Source organism: Schistocerca cancellata, chromosome 4 (assembly GCF_023864275.1).
Source record: "Schistocerca cancellata isolate TAMUIC-IGC-003103 chromosome 4, iqSchCanc2.1, whole genome shotgun sequence".
In the NCBI taxonomy this organism is placed as follows: Eukaryota; Metazoa; Arthropoda; class Insecta; order Orthoptera; family Acrididae; genus Schistocerca; species Schistocerca cancellata.
In genome coordinates this window covers 515,848,402-515,865,669 of record NC_064629.1, presented here as the reverse complement: position 1 = coordinate 515,865,669, position 17,268 = coordinate 515,848,402, and the positions used below count along the sequence as shown (strand labels likewise).

At 43.5% G+C, this 17,268-nt stretch overlaps 1 protein-coding gene across 4 annotated transcripts in view; it reads left to right on the top strand.

The window, feature by feature from the left end:
- Window positions 1-17,268, top strand: part of LOC126184525 (uncharacterized) — a 922,262-nt gene that overhangs the window by 883,446 nt on the left and 21,548 nt on the right. For all 4 annotated transcript variants that reach the window (XM_049926925.1, XM_049926927.1, XM_049926928.1 and 1 more), the window contains 2 exons: window positions 1,622-1,948; window positions 13,040-13,278. In XM_049926925.1, coding sequence (XP_049782882.1) covers window positions 1,622-1,948; window positions 13,040-13,278 — 566 coding nt within the window. The remainder of the gene's footprint in view (window positions 1-1,621; window positions 1,949-13,039; window positions 13,279-17,268) is intronic.

Sequence of the window (17,268 nt, the reverse complement as noted above, 5' to 3'; positions counted from 1 at the left end):
ATCACATCATTAGAGGAGATACTTGGTGCTAGCATTACGTACACCAGTCAGTGGCATGTTGTTGATCGTTGTCCCCGTCTACCTCGGATACAAATCCTTGATGGCTAAGCCCTTGCTGTCGGAAAAAGGCGATCAACACCATCTTAGTCTTGGGATTTTGTCAGTCGACTTTTTTTTTTTTTTTTTTTTTTTTTTTTTTTTTTTTTTTTTTTTTTTTTTTTTTGAGAGGCGAGGAAGACGATTAACACCATGCCATTGACTGTGGCTTGGTCTCCGGATCGTGTTGGTAGTACCAGGTTCCATCTCTTGGCATGGTGCGGATATCCAACAACACGTGATCACGGTGCTTCGAACGATTGTACAAGAAGCGTCTGTTGACAGTTTACAACAGCTTTATAACTGATGTCAGAAGTGTGTTGTAGCTAATGGTGACCACTTTGAGGGTCAGTAAAGGTATTTTGTTTCAAATTCTTTTTTCCTTCATTTTCTGAGATTACTCACCGAACTTTTAGGATGCACTTCGTATTTCCTATCGCTCAGGTACCATAGTCGTACAAAATTTCTAAAATGAACTATGATACATTTTCGGATATTATGCCTTTTTCAGTGATAAGTGACGTTTATAATATGGCTGTAAAACACAAAACTTACGACAGGTAGTCCTTCGTACACTTGGTATAAAAATAGTTTAAAACTTGTGGCACAATCGAAAACATTGCCCAGTACGAGTGGACTGTAATTTAAACAAATAAATAAATAATCATAGCACCAGCAGTTCTCAAACGGATAAGACCATCAGCAACAGAGTACTCATTCCGGTGTTGGTGTAACGAGAACACCGCCTCAACGTGCAGTCAGTTGCTAATCTGATTACGTGCCAGTGATATGACTTTTATTACAGTTCACTCGCACTGAAGTGTTTTCGTTTCTACTACTTTTAAACCGTTGTTATAGCAAACGTACCCAAGTCTACTTGTAAATTTTGGCTTTTGAGCGCCATATGCTAGTGGCTGGACGTAAACTAAAATCCGAAAATGGCATAATAGCCCAAACTGGACGATATTGAGAAATCAACAATAATCACGGCCGATAGCGGAAATGTTGTCATTTCATCATACGACTGTTTGATGGAACGAAAATCTTGTTCCGTGCAGATAAGAATATACAATAACTTTAACCAGGACATACACCCTTAGTGGTGCATGTAAACGGGCACTCTATGCTGAAAGGCCACAGAGAAATACCTCAGTTACGTACCATCTAACACAAACAGCACCTCTACTAATGTCCCATCACAATTGTCCGTGCAATCTCCGTTAGAATGTGGAACGTCAATAACTTAGTGACTTCTCCATGATACAGTTCGTCCAACTGCGTACGAAAGTACCAAACGTATTATTAGTACGACACCTAAATAGTTACGATGACGATGGAGGAAGTCGTTGAAAGGTATATATAGCATACAAGCAAATCTGACGCGGCAAGAACAGCGAGAAACATTTATCAGAGTTTTTACTCGGGGTTTGTGGTGCGGGACGGTTTAGCCAGTACTGGCAAAGTATCGCCGAGGTCTGTCTAGGGACGGCTACGTGAAATTGGCCTGGCGCCTCACTGTGTGCAGAGTTCGATGCTGATGGAGAGCAACAAGGGCAGCGCGTCGGATGGCGTCGCAGTGGCGGGAGCGGCGACGCCGACGCCGACAGCGGCAGCGCCAGCAGCGTCGACGGTGGCAGTGGCAGTGGCGGGGGCGGGTGCGGGGACGGCGCCGGCCTGCCTGCTGTCCACCCTGGCCGAGCACGGCTCGCTGTCCGACTCCGGCATCTCGGACTCGGGCTCCGAGCACGAGCTGTGCGAGCGCGAGCGCCGCCTGGCGACGCTGCGCAGCCTGGCGCGACACCTCATGGCCGTGCTGCCCGCCGGCAGCCACGCGCTCCTCACCGTCTCCAAGGTAACTCCGCCTTCACCTATATGTTACTGCACGTGCATTTCCCCCTCTTTAACGTGAAATAAGGCGGCCTTTCCTTACTCTGCAGTCCGTAGGTCTGAGCATTAAAGCATCGATTATCCGAAAGCGTTCCAGTTGGCAAATTCAAATTTGTATGCGTGCCGCATAAAAATAGGCGGACACCTATTAGTGGATATTAATACAGGGTGTGTCCATTCTTCGCCTTTGAGGATTTAGACTCTGCTGGGGACACTTCTAGTGAGGTGTCTGAATGTCCGTAGAGGAATGGCAGCACATTCTTCCTCAGGAGCCGAATCCAGAAAAGGTAGTCATGTCGAACGCTGGCGTCTGGAGCAGAGTCGACGCTCTAGTTCGTCCCAAAGGTGATCCACTGCGTTCAGATCGCGACTCAGTGAAATGAAATGTTTTCGTCCACATCATTTCATCACAGGTGATGCTTCATGACTGGGTGCATTCTCATGCTGATACAAATAACTGTCTCCGAACTGTCCCTCTATTGTAAGCAGTACACGATATTGTAAAATGAGTTCAAATCCATCCGCATTTAGAATTCCTTTAAGTGCAGTGAAGAACCACACTCTAATAACGAAAAACACCCCAATACCGAACACCACATACTTCACACTTCACTGTTGGTACTACACATGATGGGAGGTGACCTTCTCCAGGCGTTCGCCAAACACATCAGACTGTCACATGGTGTAGTGTGAGTCATTACTCCAAATCACTCTTTTCTAGTTAGCTATTGTACTGTGGCGTAGCTCTTTAAGCCACCACAAATGTCGCTTAGCACAGACTACAGAATTGTGTGGCATATGAGGACCTGCTCGACCATTGTACCCCGTTCCTGCCGCTGATTTTGTGCATGCCGAAGGAAATTTGCATCCTCCTCCTTAACACAGGCATTGCAATATCGTAACCTTTTATACTGGCTGGTCCGCCTCTCGTGACATCTAGTGGTCAGTTCCGCATTGCACGGCGGTGGCCGTATACTTTTGATCAGATAATGTAGAAGTTCCATTGGCACGGGCTGGCCAGTTCGACTGTTTCCCGCTCCCTGTCTACCAACCGACATTGCACCTGTTGTGTGTTCACGTCTCAACCTTCACTTGTCTCATGTCATGCTATTGTGCCATTTGCAATGTCGCTAAACGTAAACGCTTTATCCTTAGTATTTCCGGTGAATTTAATGTTATTGACGAGTTGAAGAAATTGAGTTGAACGCTGTGTACATAGCGGCAGAAGCTTGGAGCTACTGTGAAGGACGATGTAGTAGGAAATGTTTGGAACCAGCCTCTTGTTTCAGATACACTTAAAGAGCCGCGAGACAGCCAATTTGATCGTCCTGATTACAAGATCTTGAGAAAAGGTAAAATTCAATCAGAAACAATATTCGGGACTGGCTGACAGGTGATATTGATGACAATGGATATCAAAAACTGGCACTCGATGAAATAACTGCCAGTGTCATAGACCATCATCAGGACCCTTGCGACGACTAGAAAATGCGAAGCGCCAACTACTACACTGAAAAAACATCGTCCGGTGAGGAAGGCTTTCACTGCCTTGGAACGGGCGAGAGGCGGTTAGAACAAGAGGAGGAAAGAGTTGTCCGATTGTTGTTTTTAAAGTCTTCGCAAAGAATATCGAAAAAACAAACAAACCAGTCTCTGCTCTGAATCAAAAACAAAATTTTAGACTACTCTTTCTAAACTGTAGACCTACTTTAGTGACAGTTTGAAGTTTTCAAACTTTATGGTTGGTTGGTTATTTTGGGGAAGGAGACCAGACAGCGAGGTCATCGGTCTCATCGGATTAGGGAAGGAAGTCGGCCGTGCCCTTTGAAAGGAACCATCCCGGCATTTGCCTACCGTCGTCCTCCCGAATGCGAGTCCAGTGTCTAACCACTGCGCCACCTCGCTCGGTCAAATTTTATGTCTACACAGTTGTCTTATTAGGAAGACATATGATACAAATTATATATGAAAACTTTCGTTTGAATTGAAATGTTTTTTGTTTCTTATTCCTATGAATATTGGTACATATTCGTAAATGATCGATTATCCGATAAGAGTGATTCGAAACATCTCGCCTCCCTCCCTCCCTCAGTTGTTTCGGCTAATCGATGCTTTACTGTAAAAATTCTTGGCAGCAGCATTCCAGTAACGAGCCTTAATGTTCACATTACAAAGTTCCGCTTTGGAAAAGGCTCTTACTTCTATTTTCAGTCACGTGCAATTTTTATCAGATTTATTACTATGCACCGTTAACGCTTTCAGCTTAGTAAGAAAGGCGTCAGAAGCATATTAGCAGTGCATGGTGCAATTTGTTCCAAAATGCAAAGCTTAGTTGGATTAAAAACAACATGCCACGGACACAGGTCTGTATAAAATGAAATGCACGTCGAAAAATCCAAGACCATAATGATTTCGACTGTACCGAGATGGCCACTGGAAGGGTCGAGGGGTTAAGATAATCACATAAGAAACAGCACAGGTTTCATAGTAAAAGGAAAAGCGATAGATGGTAGATAGATAGATAAATGGGCTGAAATATGAAGGGTATCATTTGCAGTAAATGTAGCTGAACATATTAACATAACCAGAACTGAACTAAGCCACACAAGAAAATGGGTGGTTTCATCAAGTCAGTATTAGCGTTAGATTATCATAGATATATTAATGACACATCTGTAGAATATTTGGTGAGAGCGTCGTACGTACCACGTATTTAGGAGAAAACTACGAGGAAACGGTCGACAGTAAAATAAGACATTCTAAAGGAAAAAACTTGTGTGATCAACGGTGAGGTTATTACAGGCTGTCGATAGTATAAGATATTAACTGAAGGAGTGAAGTGTCTCACTAAATGAGATGTGCATCTTTAGCATATTCAAAATGTACCTATGTTCTCCGCGGTTTTCAGTCGGTCTAGGTTAGATATCAAACCATAAGAATTTTTTCACGATTACTGTACTTTATTACAGTGGACCCAGGGTCAACAGACATGTATTTCTCAGTTAAGTCTTAATTTATGTTAATCTCTCTCCGAAATTCTAACTTAAAATGCGTTTACTGCTGGAAAAAAAGTGTGTCCCGAGTTCTGTTAGTGTGGTATGTACCAGGTGCAAAAAGTCAAGAAACCTTAATGGTAATGGTACGTTGACTTCTGAAGCTGCATGTTTCCGCTGTTCAACGTCTCTGCATAGAATTGTGCCGATGTAGTGCATAGAAATACCACTGAATACTTGAAGGTTTATATACCAGCAACACTTGTCAGTCCCAGGAGAGACACTTCTTTTCTCCAAAACATAATACGCTTTTGGTGGCAACTCGGGTGAGTCATACATTACTTACAGAAATTTGCTGACACGCAGTATGCAGCTTAGTATTTCAGCAGGATTACTTCTATGATGCTAGTTTATGACTCTTGTTAATACTGCTTACATCCTATGAGATTATTACAGGAGCACTTTGCATAAGGGGTTATTCGATAAAAATTCATACACTGCTGAGTAACGTAGAATACAACAAAGACGGTAATAATGAAAATTAAGTATTGCGATGTATGATGAACAAACTATATGTATAATCTCTCAGTGTAGTACCAGCTCAACACAAATGTAGAACGGATGTCAACTGAGTCAGTGAGCCGGCCGGTGTGGCCGAGCGGTTCTAGGCGCTTCAGTCTGGAACCGCGCGACCGCTACGGTCGCAGGTTCGAATCCTGCCTCGGGCATGGATGTGTGTGATGTCCTTAGGTTAGTTAGGTTTAAGTAGTTCTAAGTTCTAGGGGACTGATGACCTCAGATGTTGAGTCCCATAGTGCTCAGAGCCATTTGAACCGTTTTGAACTGAGTCAGTGAGCCATTAATACTGCGAACCATCAGATCGACAATTACTTAAGACGTCGTGAAATCTGAACTGCTCTGTTTAACAGCTGGAAGGTAATTATGTTTAGGCATTTTATGTTTTGTTGTGATTATGATGTTTCAAGTGAGAATTTTTGTTGCTGTGAACTCACGTAAGTACAAGTACTGAAGTGTGGTGTAATTTGTTTCCAACTAGTCGACGGGCTTCATGTGTGTAACAGCGTGTCCTGAGGTGTCAACCATCTACAGGAAGGATCTTCAGTGTCTTCAGCAAACCAGTTGCTTGTTGACGCAACTGCGGTGGCAGGTGATCCCCTCTCACACGTACAACTGATTGCAGCCTGGGGCGGCTCCAGTGGCTTAAGCTTCGCCGTTAAAGGCGAAATGAGATTTTTATAGTGGTATTTTGATAAGTAAATTAGATGAATTATAAGGCAGCGGTTTTATCTTTTTTCTAACTTTTTAGCGACTGGAGCCGCTCCTGCATTGATAAACGTATTGATCGTTTGTCAGAAAAAAATGCTCTTGTAATACCTGGCTGTAGAATCAGTTCTGTCAGTGTTGCATGCAGTACAGTTGTTGCGCATCTGTCTGTCGCTGTAAATAACATTTCCTCTAACGGAAGGACTAATTCGTTTATCATTTGGATGTGGCAGGTACTTGCAAAAGAGACTGCGATCATTTAAAGTTCTCGGAAGCTTGCACAGTGCTTGAAAAACAAGCGAACAATTTTTTCTTTCGAACACTGTGGATGATACTGCCATTTCTAAAACTGATAGTAAACTGTGTGTCAAAAATATCTCGTTGGGATCTGCTTCTGCAAGAACGTTTCAGAATAATCTAGAAGTACTGCTGTAAACGTTGCTGACAGGAACAAAATATGGAATATCCCTTGTTCAGACTTGAGTTGCCGAACTGGATGCGCTACATTGAAATGAAGTGGCTGAACGTTAACCTTAAATCTGATACGGCAAAATTGTACTCATTACCGATGTACCCATTGTAATGAATGTTTGTGACCTGCTGAAAATATCAACCGGAGGTTGAACCTGGATCCCTGCGGACAGCTCGCTGCCAGTGACGCCATCCTAACGAACCTCACATTCCTCTTGAAGGTTTCAAGAAAGAATAGCGGCATCGTTAGAACCTCTGTTGAGTTCGAAATGTTGGAAACGGCCCAGTGACAAGTTGCAACTCAGTGTTCGGATAGCGGAATTCGTAGCACACTGCCTGCAGGAGGCCAGAGTGCGAGCTAGACTACCGGCCTATTACACATTTCTAAGTTGTAAAAAAAAAAAATTGAGAATTAAAGCACATTTTTGCTTTTCATGCAATGATGTTACTTCCCGCCGTTTTTTGTTCGCTTTCTCTCCTAAGAAGCAAGATTTGAAATGAATCTGCGTTGCAGGAATGATAGGTAATGTAATCTAAAAAAAGCTGTAGTATGTTTCCTGAACTGCGTCACACAGATGCCATACAGCGGTTTCCCACAACTAACTGTAAATTCTGCTTGTGCAGACGGTGACGGCCGTTTCCGTCAGAGCATCGTGCGTCTGGCTAACGTCTACATTCATAGATTCTGGTCGCACAGTGGTTCTTATGCTTGCGTAGTAAAAGCTTCAAAATATAGTTATCTGAAAACGACAGTGATGTTAAGAATGAGATCCGGTACTACTTCTTCGACTTAAGAAGTGACACAAAGACTCGTTACCAGTATGTGCCCATCTTTAAAGCCAGATAATTTTGCACTTGTATCAGTCTTACTGCATAACTGTTTGATGCTGTGGCAGCTATATCCGTATGTGCAGTGTATAACAGAAACGAGGCAGTAGGACGGAGAAACGTTGCAGCAATTTTGACTCGTGTATTTTGTGTCGATGCGCCGACATCTCTAGGGTTGCATCACTTTAAACTTCGTACATAAGCCGCCCTCACACGGTATATGAAAGCTAACGTAAAAATGGTGCGGGATGAATTGAGTTGCGTCATATCGTAGGAATATCACTTTGCGTCAAATTCGCAATAAGTCCTGTCAGATTTCGGTAAATCACTACAGAACATGAACCAGATTGACGATTGTTTTCTACGTCACACGCTGAACCGCCACATTGGAATACAGCTCACTAATCTAAATTGTCATATTTGGTGGCTTTTGTATTAGAACTTGCAAAGAATCAAACATGCTGCTTCAGTGCTCCACAATATTGAAAACACATACAAGATGCGTTTTTCGTACAATTTTTTACAATAAAATGTCAGATAATGGTATGTCAGTGGTTAAAAGGCCTACTATATATGTAAATGCAAAGGTGTAGGATGCGGATTATAAACGTGTCCAGATGTTTTAATCAACCAATGTAAACAATCTGACACAAAATACTTGGACACCTATTAGTGTACATTAATGTGGGATGTGTGCACATTTCGTCATTATGACGGATTGACGTTTTCAGTGTGGTGTCTGAACGTCTGCAGAGAAATGGCGGCCCATTCTTCCTTAAGAGCCGAAACCAGATAGGGTAGTGATGTTGAACGTTGGGGTGTGGAGCGAAGTCGACGTTCTAACGCGTCCCAAAGATGTTCCTTTATGCGCAGTTAGATACTCTGGGGAGGTCAGCCAATTTCAGGAATGTTATTGCCCATAAAACATTGCTTATAGGGTGCACTGTTATGCTGATACAATCAGTGACAGTCTCTGAACGGCTCACTTCCTCCGTACTTCACTGCTGGCACTACAACTTACGGCAGGCATTTGTCAAACCCTTCCATCGGATTCACGCAGGGTATAACGTGATTCATCATTCAAAATTATTCGTTTCCAGTCATCCAGTGTTCAGGGGCGTCGCTCTTCACACTACCTCAACCTTCATTTAGCACCGACTACAGAAATACGGGGATCTGCTCTACCATTGTACCCCATTCTTTTGAACTCGCTGCGCACAGTTATTCTGCTGGCTGGAGTGTTGGTAGCACTTTACGAGCTTAAGTGTCACTCCTCTAGCTGATTTCATGCAATTTTGTCTCAGCAATGCTCGACGATCGGTACATGAGGTCTGCTAGGTCTTGGCTTAGCTGTGGTTGTTCATTCACGTTTCCATTTCATGAAATGTCCCTGATGGTTGGTTACACAGGTGACATTCAATGACGGGTCCACGTTCGAAGTCACAGAGACCTTGACCTATCCACTCAGCTCTTATCGGTTTTCTACCGATAACACAATATGCCCGCCTCCATTTATACTGGCAACCCGCCTCTTAGTAACGTCTAGCGGTCAATTCCGCATTACATGGGTGTATGCTGATAGTTCCTATTGGGTAGAAACGAAACTTGCCTCCCTATCTGCCAAGTTCATCTCAAACAAGCAACTTAAAACTACATACCGTGATCACGTTTGTATTATTTGTGCCACAACATATTTATTAGCACACTGCGCTATAAAGTAGGGGATCCATGTTCGATTCTTGCTTGAACATCCAATTTTGACGCTTTTTGGGATTTTTCTCCACGCAACTTTGACAGTTGTGAGTGATGTTAATATAGCTATTTCGCGCAGGTACGTTTTCAGAAGCAAAATCTGTATCGTTGGCGCGTCAGATGTAGCAGACAACCGCGTTTAGGTAGCGTTACAGTCGCAGCTTCGTGACGAGCATGTCCTGTGTTAGTTTCCAAGCGCTGACCGACCTCGCTGCAAACGTCATCCGTGTGCTGGTCCGCATTAGTTTTCTTATGAGAGACCCATAGCACACTGTCTTACTGACGGATTGCTGCTATATTAGTTGCCCAATGCGTCAGTTAGACGGCCGTATTTACAGACTCCCAGACTGGACAGGTTTTCTGGAGGCAAGTGTTTCTTGTTTCGTAGGACGACCATATTTAATCATCATCATATGCCGACAAGAGTGTGATTATGAAATGATACGAAATATTATGATTGGCAGTCATCGGCACATACTGAAACATGGTGGTTACGTTCACCGTAATAGTAATCTTATTGTTATCCTCATTATGGGAGCTGTTCATGATTCTAGTGGTCCCGTGACACGGAAAACAAGCTTTTCAGTTCTAAATTCACAAACTAAAACTATTACCGACATTAATATCAAACGAATAGTAGTATTTGCTGTGCAGCTCAAATGCCACTCTGATAAGGTGTTCTATTATTAACTTTCTTCTGCCTCTGTACTAAGCTGATGGCTTTCATCAATGTATATTTGGTCGATATTCACTGTAACTGCCTTGTTTGGCGACGGAACTATTGTGTTCAGTTACAAAGGGTAGTTGTATATAAAGTTTAATAAGAGAAATTTCTTTCGGCCTTAGAAGGAAAAAAAAAACTAATTGCCAGTTGATTCTAATTTCTCCTGTAAGTAACTAATACGTTAGTATTATAGATACAAATAGAGGTGGCAGTGCTTCGCACAGGGACAAAATCCGTGATAATGGAAAGTTTCGGATACTATGCGGTGACGTCCGTACTGCATCCCTTTCACTAAATTACTTGTTATTCTCAGAACAGTCCATCAGCCCCAAAGAAAACGTACTCTATGCTCGTACACTTAAGGATTAGAACAATAGCGACTAATTTCGTCGCAGAAAGGTTCTTCGTTTATGTTATACATCAGAATGACAGTTTTAATGGTGTCTAATACGCTTTTCATGCCGATAATTTTTCAGCCGGATTTGATTAATCGTTGCACATTGATGCGTGAGGAATGGCTTCGGTAAAACGAGGTAGGAAAATTTGTCATAGACAAGGACTTCCGTGCATGCGCTTATGTGTACTTGTGTTTGTGCTCACGTCATGTAGTGTTCTTGCTTTGATTAACGCTTCATGTGATGTCTTCCTTTCTTTTTGTTCTTCATAAATTATAGATCTCATATACAAATTACAGATCTTAAATGTGTGGCGGGGGCGGAGGGGGGGGGGGGGGAATTCAGGTTTGGTCACATCGATATTTTTTTGCTATGTAAATATACAGGGTGAGCCATATAAGATAGTAACATGAAATTATTATGCATGAGTAGGATTTACAATGTTTTCGACAAGTAATCGTATGCGGTGAGACTAGTATTTTGAAGTAAGGTCAGTAGTGACACTGCTTTCATTGCATTAGAAATCACCCAAAAAGAAATACTAACTGTTTGTATGTTTGATATGTTGTGCGATTAAAATTTCTCTCAGGGAGGTGGAATTACATTAACTGAAAAAACTCGCAGCACCAAGGAGTAGTTGTGCGACATTAACGAAAGTTGGTAGGGGTGTTCCTACGTCTGAAAGATGTCTGTTCACATTTCGCGCCAGTCGTATAAGAGTGGCGCTAGTAGCGCCACTATGAGGATACAAATCAGGTTTGGTTCAAGTAAACACTGTATCGGTCGTGAGCGTCAATTATCTTTGAGATTGGACATGGTGAGCTGATGTTAGTAAAGAATGCCTTAAAGGTGACAAAGGCGCCATTATCAACACCTCACTGAGTTTGAACGAGGTCATGTAATAGGGCTACGAGAAGCTGGATGTTCCTTCTGCTGTACCGCAGAAGGACTTGGCAGGAATGTAACCGATGTACGTGATCGTTGGCAGTGGTGGTCACGAGCGTGTACGGTCACAAGAAGCCCGGGCTCCGGTCGACCACGAGGCCTCTGGTGCGTCGTACTACATGTGCAACAGCAATTTGAGCGGTACTTGGCATCACAGTGACACAACGAACTGTTAAAAATCGGGTACTTGAAGGAGAGCCTGAGCCAGACGCTCTGTAACGTGCATTCCACTGACCCTAAACCACCCCCATTTGCGACTACGTTATTGTCAAGCGAGAGCTCATTGGACGGCAAGGTGAAGGTCTGATGTGTTTTCGGATGAAAACTTGCGGCAGTGATTGGTCGTGTGTTGGTTAGAAGCAAGCCAGTTGTGGGCTGCAACTAACCTATCTGCACGCTGGAGACACTGGACGTATACCCAGAGTTACCGTCTTGGATGCGATTTCGTATGAGAGCAGAAGCACTGTCGTGGTTATCCCATTTCATTCTGGTGATTCGACCTGTTGTGCAGCCATTCATGAACAGCATTCCAGTAGGGATTTCCAACAGGATAATGCTCGCCCACATACCGCCGTTGTAACCTAGCATGGTCGACAGTGTGTTGGCATGTTGTCTTGGCCTACGCGATCATCAGCTCTGTCTCCAGTCGAGCATATATGGAACATCATTGGACGACAGCTCCAGCGTCATCCACAAACACCATTAACTGTCCCTGTATTGACATCCCAAGTGCAACAGGCGTGAAACTCCTTTCAACGAATTGACATCAGGCACCTGCACAACACAATGCTTGCATTCTGGCGGTTGCACTGGTTATTAATGTACATTTGCAGTAGTTTATCGCACGCTTACATTAACCTGCGATCTTTCTGTGTTAGTCTCGTCAATGTGTTATCTAGACAAATGAATTCCCGAAATTTGATGCCTCTGCATTAGTAATTTTTTTGGTGTTGCGATTCCTTCTCCGTCAGTGTGTAATAAATGTGAAGGTCAAATCTGCTGACCAGTGTAGGTCTTCCTTCGTTATCCGATGTTTACGTGGAAAACAGGGGGAATCGTGCAGTGCTGGCACACAGCCCTTACTTTTTGTACCTTGTCCGGCTCGTTTTTTGATAAGTTTCTGCGCAAGAGGCTATACAATACAGGGTGGAGTAAAGCAACGTGATCATAAGGTCAGAGGAGGGTAGAGGACTAGAAACGATGATGATGATGATGATGATGATGATGATGATAGTAGTAGAACAGTGTGTCTCGAGAAGCGGTGTTGACATTGACGTCGGCGTAACATGACAAGCCGGCCAGGGTGGCCGAGCGGTTCTAGGCGCTACAGTCTATAACTACGCGACCGCTACGGTCGCAGGTTCGAATCCTGTCTCGGGCATGGATGTGTGTGATGTCCTTAGCTTAGTTAGGTTTATGTAGTTCTAAGTTCTAGGGGACTGAAGACCTCAGATGTTAAGCCCCATAGTGCTCAGAGCCATTTGAACCATTTTTAAGATGGCAAGACTGTGTTTCCTACTTACACATTAGCACTGCGCTCCCTCTTCACGTAGAGTTGTGTGTTGTCTGTTGTATGTCGTGTCTTGTGTGTCGTGTTGTGTGTTGTGTGTCGTGTGGAGTGGCGGCAACGAACGCGTGACGAACGACGCGGTGGACTGTTGCAGCAAATCGAGCAAGCAGAAGCGATGCTGCGCGGCTTGCAGCGGTCGTGCCGCGCGCTGTTGGTGCAGACGGGCGCCGCGCCGCCGGACGCCAAGCCGCTGGCCGACAGCCCCGATGCCGGCCTGGGGCCGGACGTCGACGCCGAGGACTCTGCGGCGCCTGCGGTGCTGCCGCTGCCTCTGGCCGACGCGCAGCCCGCGGACCAGCTGCCCGCCAAGCGCAGGACTGCCGCCGCGTCCAGGTCAGTCACAACTTCACTCCGCACTACTCTATGCCGTCCAGGCCTCATAATTTCTGCAGCACTACTGCTACCAACATACACCTGAACCTCCTTCCTGTAGTCGAACCTACCTCTACAATTTTGTACCCCTAGCACTTCCCTCCATTACCAAATTGACGATTCATTCGTGCCCCGGGAACCTAGTCATTTCTCTTCTTTCCAATTAGTTTCACTACCACCCGATTAGTTATCCTATCTATCTAATCTGCAACATTGTCCTGTAGCGCCACATTTCAAAAACCTTCTATCCTGTCAGTCCAAAACGTTTAGAGATTGGATTAACAAAAAAATATAGAAATGTTAAGACGGTGTTCTTGGTGCTTTAGGTATTCTACATAGTCTCCGTACACATGAATACATCGCACAGAACCTTCATAAAGCATTGTGAAACGGTCACAAAAGTCCTTCTTTCGGATATTGTTAGACTCGCGCGTCACAGTCTCTTGGAAGTCGATTATGTCGTCAAAGCGTTGACCAGTTATGTGAATTTCTGCGATTTTTCTTTTTGTTGTAGGTTTGTATTGGTATCAGAGTCTCGTTACTCGTGATGATTTTTTTCTAGAAAAGAACTGTCCACGTTTTTTATTTCAGTTGAGCCGCGGCAGATGGCCACGCGTTTGTTTTTGTACGGGAGTCTACGTGCACGGTGCGAACTTTGCACACACTTTTCTCTTTTTCACAACATTCTAAAGAGTGTCTTGAACACTTGATTTAGAAATAATGTTCCGGTACGATTTCTTACACACTGTTGACACACTACGACGGCACGTCCACTACTTAACACTACATGCTCACCACTGACTGGTCGAATGCACATTGTTGTTTACAGTTCAAGCTGCTACCGTTGTTATTGCGCTGACGCAGCTTACACACCTAGAATGAAATCAGTCTCGAAACTTATTGGACGGATGGTTTGTTCATCCTTGTCCGATACATTCAGAATAAACTTCCTAACCCTTAAATTTATGTTCGATGTTAACAGCCGGCCGCTGTGGCAGAGAGGTTCTAGGCGCTTCAGTCCGGAACCACGCTGCTGCTACGGTCGCAGGTTCGAATCCTGCCTCGGGCATGGATGTGTATGATGTCCTTAGGTTTGTTAGGTTTATGTAGTTCGAAGTCTAGAGGACTCATGACCTCAGATGTTAAGTCCCCATAGTGCTTAGATCCATTTGGTGTTAACAAATTTGTTTTTCAGAAATGCCTTTCCTACTGTCGCCATTCTACGTGTTGTTTGCTCTCTACTTCATCCATTGTCACATAATCTGCTACTGAAATGGAAAATCCTTGGTCTACTTCACTCGATGTTCGTATTACAACTTCTTTCCAAGACACTATCCATTCCGTTCAGCTGCTCTGCCAATTCCTTTCACGTCTCTGAGAGGACTACACTGTAATCGGAAAACCTCAGTTTTAATTTCTTTGTTGTGGTTCACACTAGACCTAAAATTAAGCCGAGTAGCTTTTCTAAATGAGTAATCGGCAAGTGGGCGAGTGTGTCTTCGCATACGGTTTAGTGCGTTGTTGTAATTTAAGTATACCAGCAGCAAGATAAACACCTGCACTTCGCAATAACGATGATGATGTTACCGATGACAGTGCCACTTAACTGGACTTACTAAACACGATCTCCCGAAATTCCTTCATCAAAGCAGACAAGGTAAATATTCCAGAATTCGAATCAAGAACAGCTGCAAACATGAGTAATTCAGAAGTAGATACCCTCGATGTATCTAAACGACGTGAGTACCCTAAAAGATGCAAATCTTCTAGTCCAGATCGTAACCCAATTGAGTTTCTTTCGGAATATGCTGATGAAATGACTCAATTTACAGCAGTCACATACAACCGCTCGCTGGACTAATCTGCATAGATGACAGAAATACACAAGAAAGGAAATAAAAGTAATTTGATGAATTATAGGCCCATATCGTTGACATGTATTTGTAGCAGGATTTTGGAATGTAAACCATGTTCTAACATTACGAAATACGCCGAAGAACGTAATCTGTGACAGACAACCGGATTGAAAAAAATATTGCTCTTCTGGAACACAACTGACTCCCTGTTCACACGAATTATTGAGTGTTATCGACAGGCGATTTCGAATCGAATCTCTATTCATAGATTCCTAGAATCCTTCCAACACTGTTCTTCACAAGCGGCTTCTAATCAAATTGCATGCCTGTGGAGTATCGTCTCCGTTGTGCAACTGAATTCGTGATTTCCTGTCAGAAAGGGCGCAGTCATCGAGAAAACAGAATTGATTTCTGGCGTTCCCCAAGGTAGTGTTAAAGGTCCTCTACTGTTCCTTATCTATATAAAAGATTTAGGAGACAATCTGAGTAGCCGTCATCGATTGTTTGCAGGTCATGCTGTCGTTTATCGTCTAGTAAAGACATCAGAAGATCAAAACAAATTGCAAAACTATTTAGAAAAAATATCTCTGTGGTGCGAAAGTTTACAATCGACCCCAAATAATGGAAAGCGTGAGGTCATCCACATGAGTACTAAAAGGAGTCTGTTAAACTTTCGTTACACGATAAAGCTGTCAAATCTAAAGGCCGTAAATTCAAGTGAATATATAGGTATTACAATTACGAACAACTTAAATTGAAAAGAACACACACAAAAATTTTGTGGGGCAGGTGAACCAAAGACCGATTTATTTCAGAACACTTGGAAGATGCGACAGGTCTACTTGTCCGGCCTCTTTCGTAGTACTGCTTCGCGGCGAGGGGTCCTTACCAGATAGGATTAACGGAGTACATCGAGAAAGTTCAAAGCAGAGCAGCACGTTTTGCATTATCGAGAAATAGGGGAGAGTGTGTCACTGACATGATACAGGATTAGGGGTGGACAAAATTAAAATAAAGGCGTTTCTCGTTGCGGCGGAATCTTCTCGCGAAATTTGTCATCAAATGTCTGCTCCGAATTCGAAAATACTTTTTTGCCGCTGACTCACACAGGGAGAAACGATTATTAATGAAATGAGGGAACTCAGACCTCGCACGGAAAGATATAGGTGTTAATTTTTTCCGCGCGATAAAATAGAGAATAATTGTGGAGGTGGTTCGATGAACCCTCTGCCAGGCACTTAAGTGTGATTTGCTGAGGACGCATGTAGAGGTAGATATAGAGAAACCCTCTGCCAAGCACTAAAGGGTGAACTGCAAAAAGTCATATAGATGCAATACTGACTGCTGTGGAGTGGGCGGTGCATGATTATTCCGAGAGCGATGACGAATCAGGCAATGCATCTTGCAGCAAAGCTAATCTTAGGAGTGGAAGAATGCCAAAGAAGGGAAAATGTGTACGAATGTAGATTCATCGAAGAGATTTGCGTCGAGCTGCGACTGTGGTTGCTTTGTTTCTGTACGGGTCACCTTTAACATTCATAAGCAGTTACAAACTTGGTTATCGCTTCATTAATTTGTCGATCCATGTTACCATTGCACAGTAAACAGATTACTGAAAAGAGAGCGGAACGAAGATGGAGGACTAGTAATTCGCTGTACTGAGCAGGTGATAGTGCCACCTTCGCTGCGTCATGCCAGTGAAGTTGCAGAGGGGGAAGCTATTGGACTATCTAGTATCCAACTCACCGGATCGGACTCACTGAAGCGTTTTCTGAACTTCTGTTTAAATTATGTTGTCCACACACTTCTAGTAACTGAAAAACTGTACTCTTGACTGAATTACTGGCTTAGTGTGATCCAGTAATAGGGGGTTCGAAATAGCCTCTGTCGTCTCGGGTATTGATGCGTGTAGTCCTGACTGGTAATCAATGGCATTCTGCGCAATTCCACGCAAATAATGTTACAGTTCCAAAACAGGACACACTGGCTTGATAATATTCAAATCTGGGAACTTATAATTTCAAGGAAGACGTGCTATTTCGTCGTCATGCTCTTCAAATAACTTTATTTTCAGCCACGTTTGTCGGAGCATTAT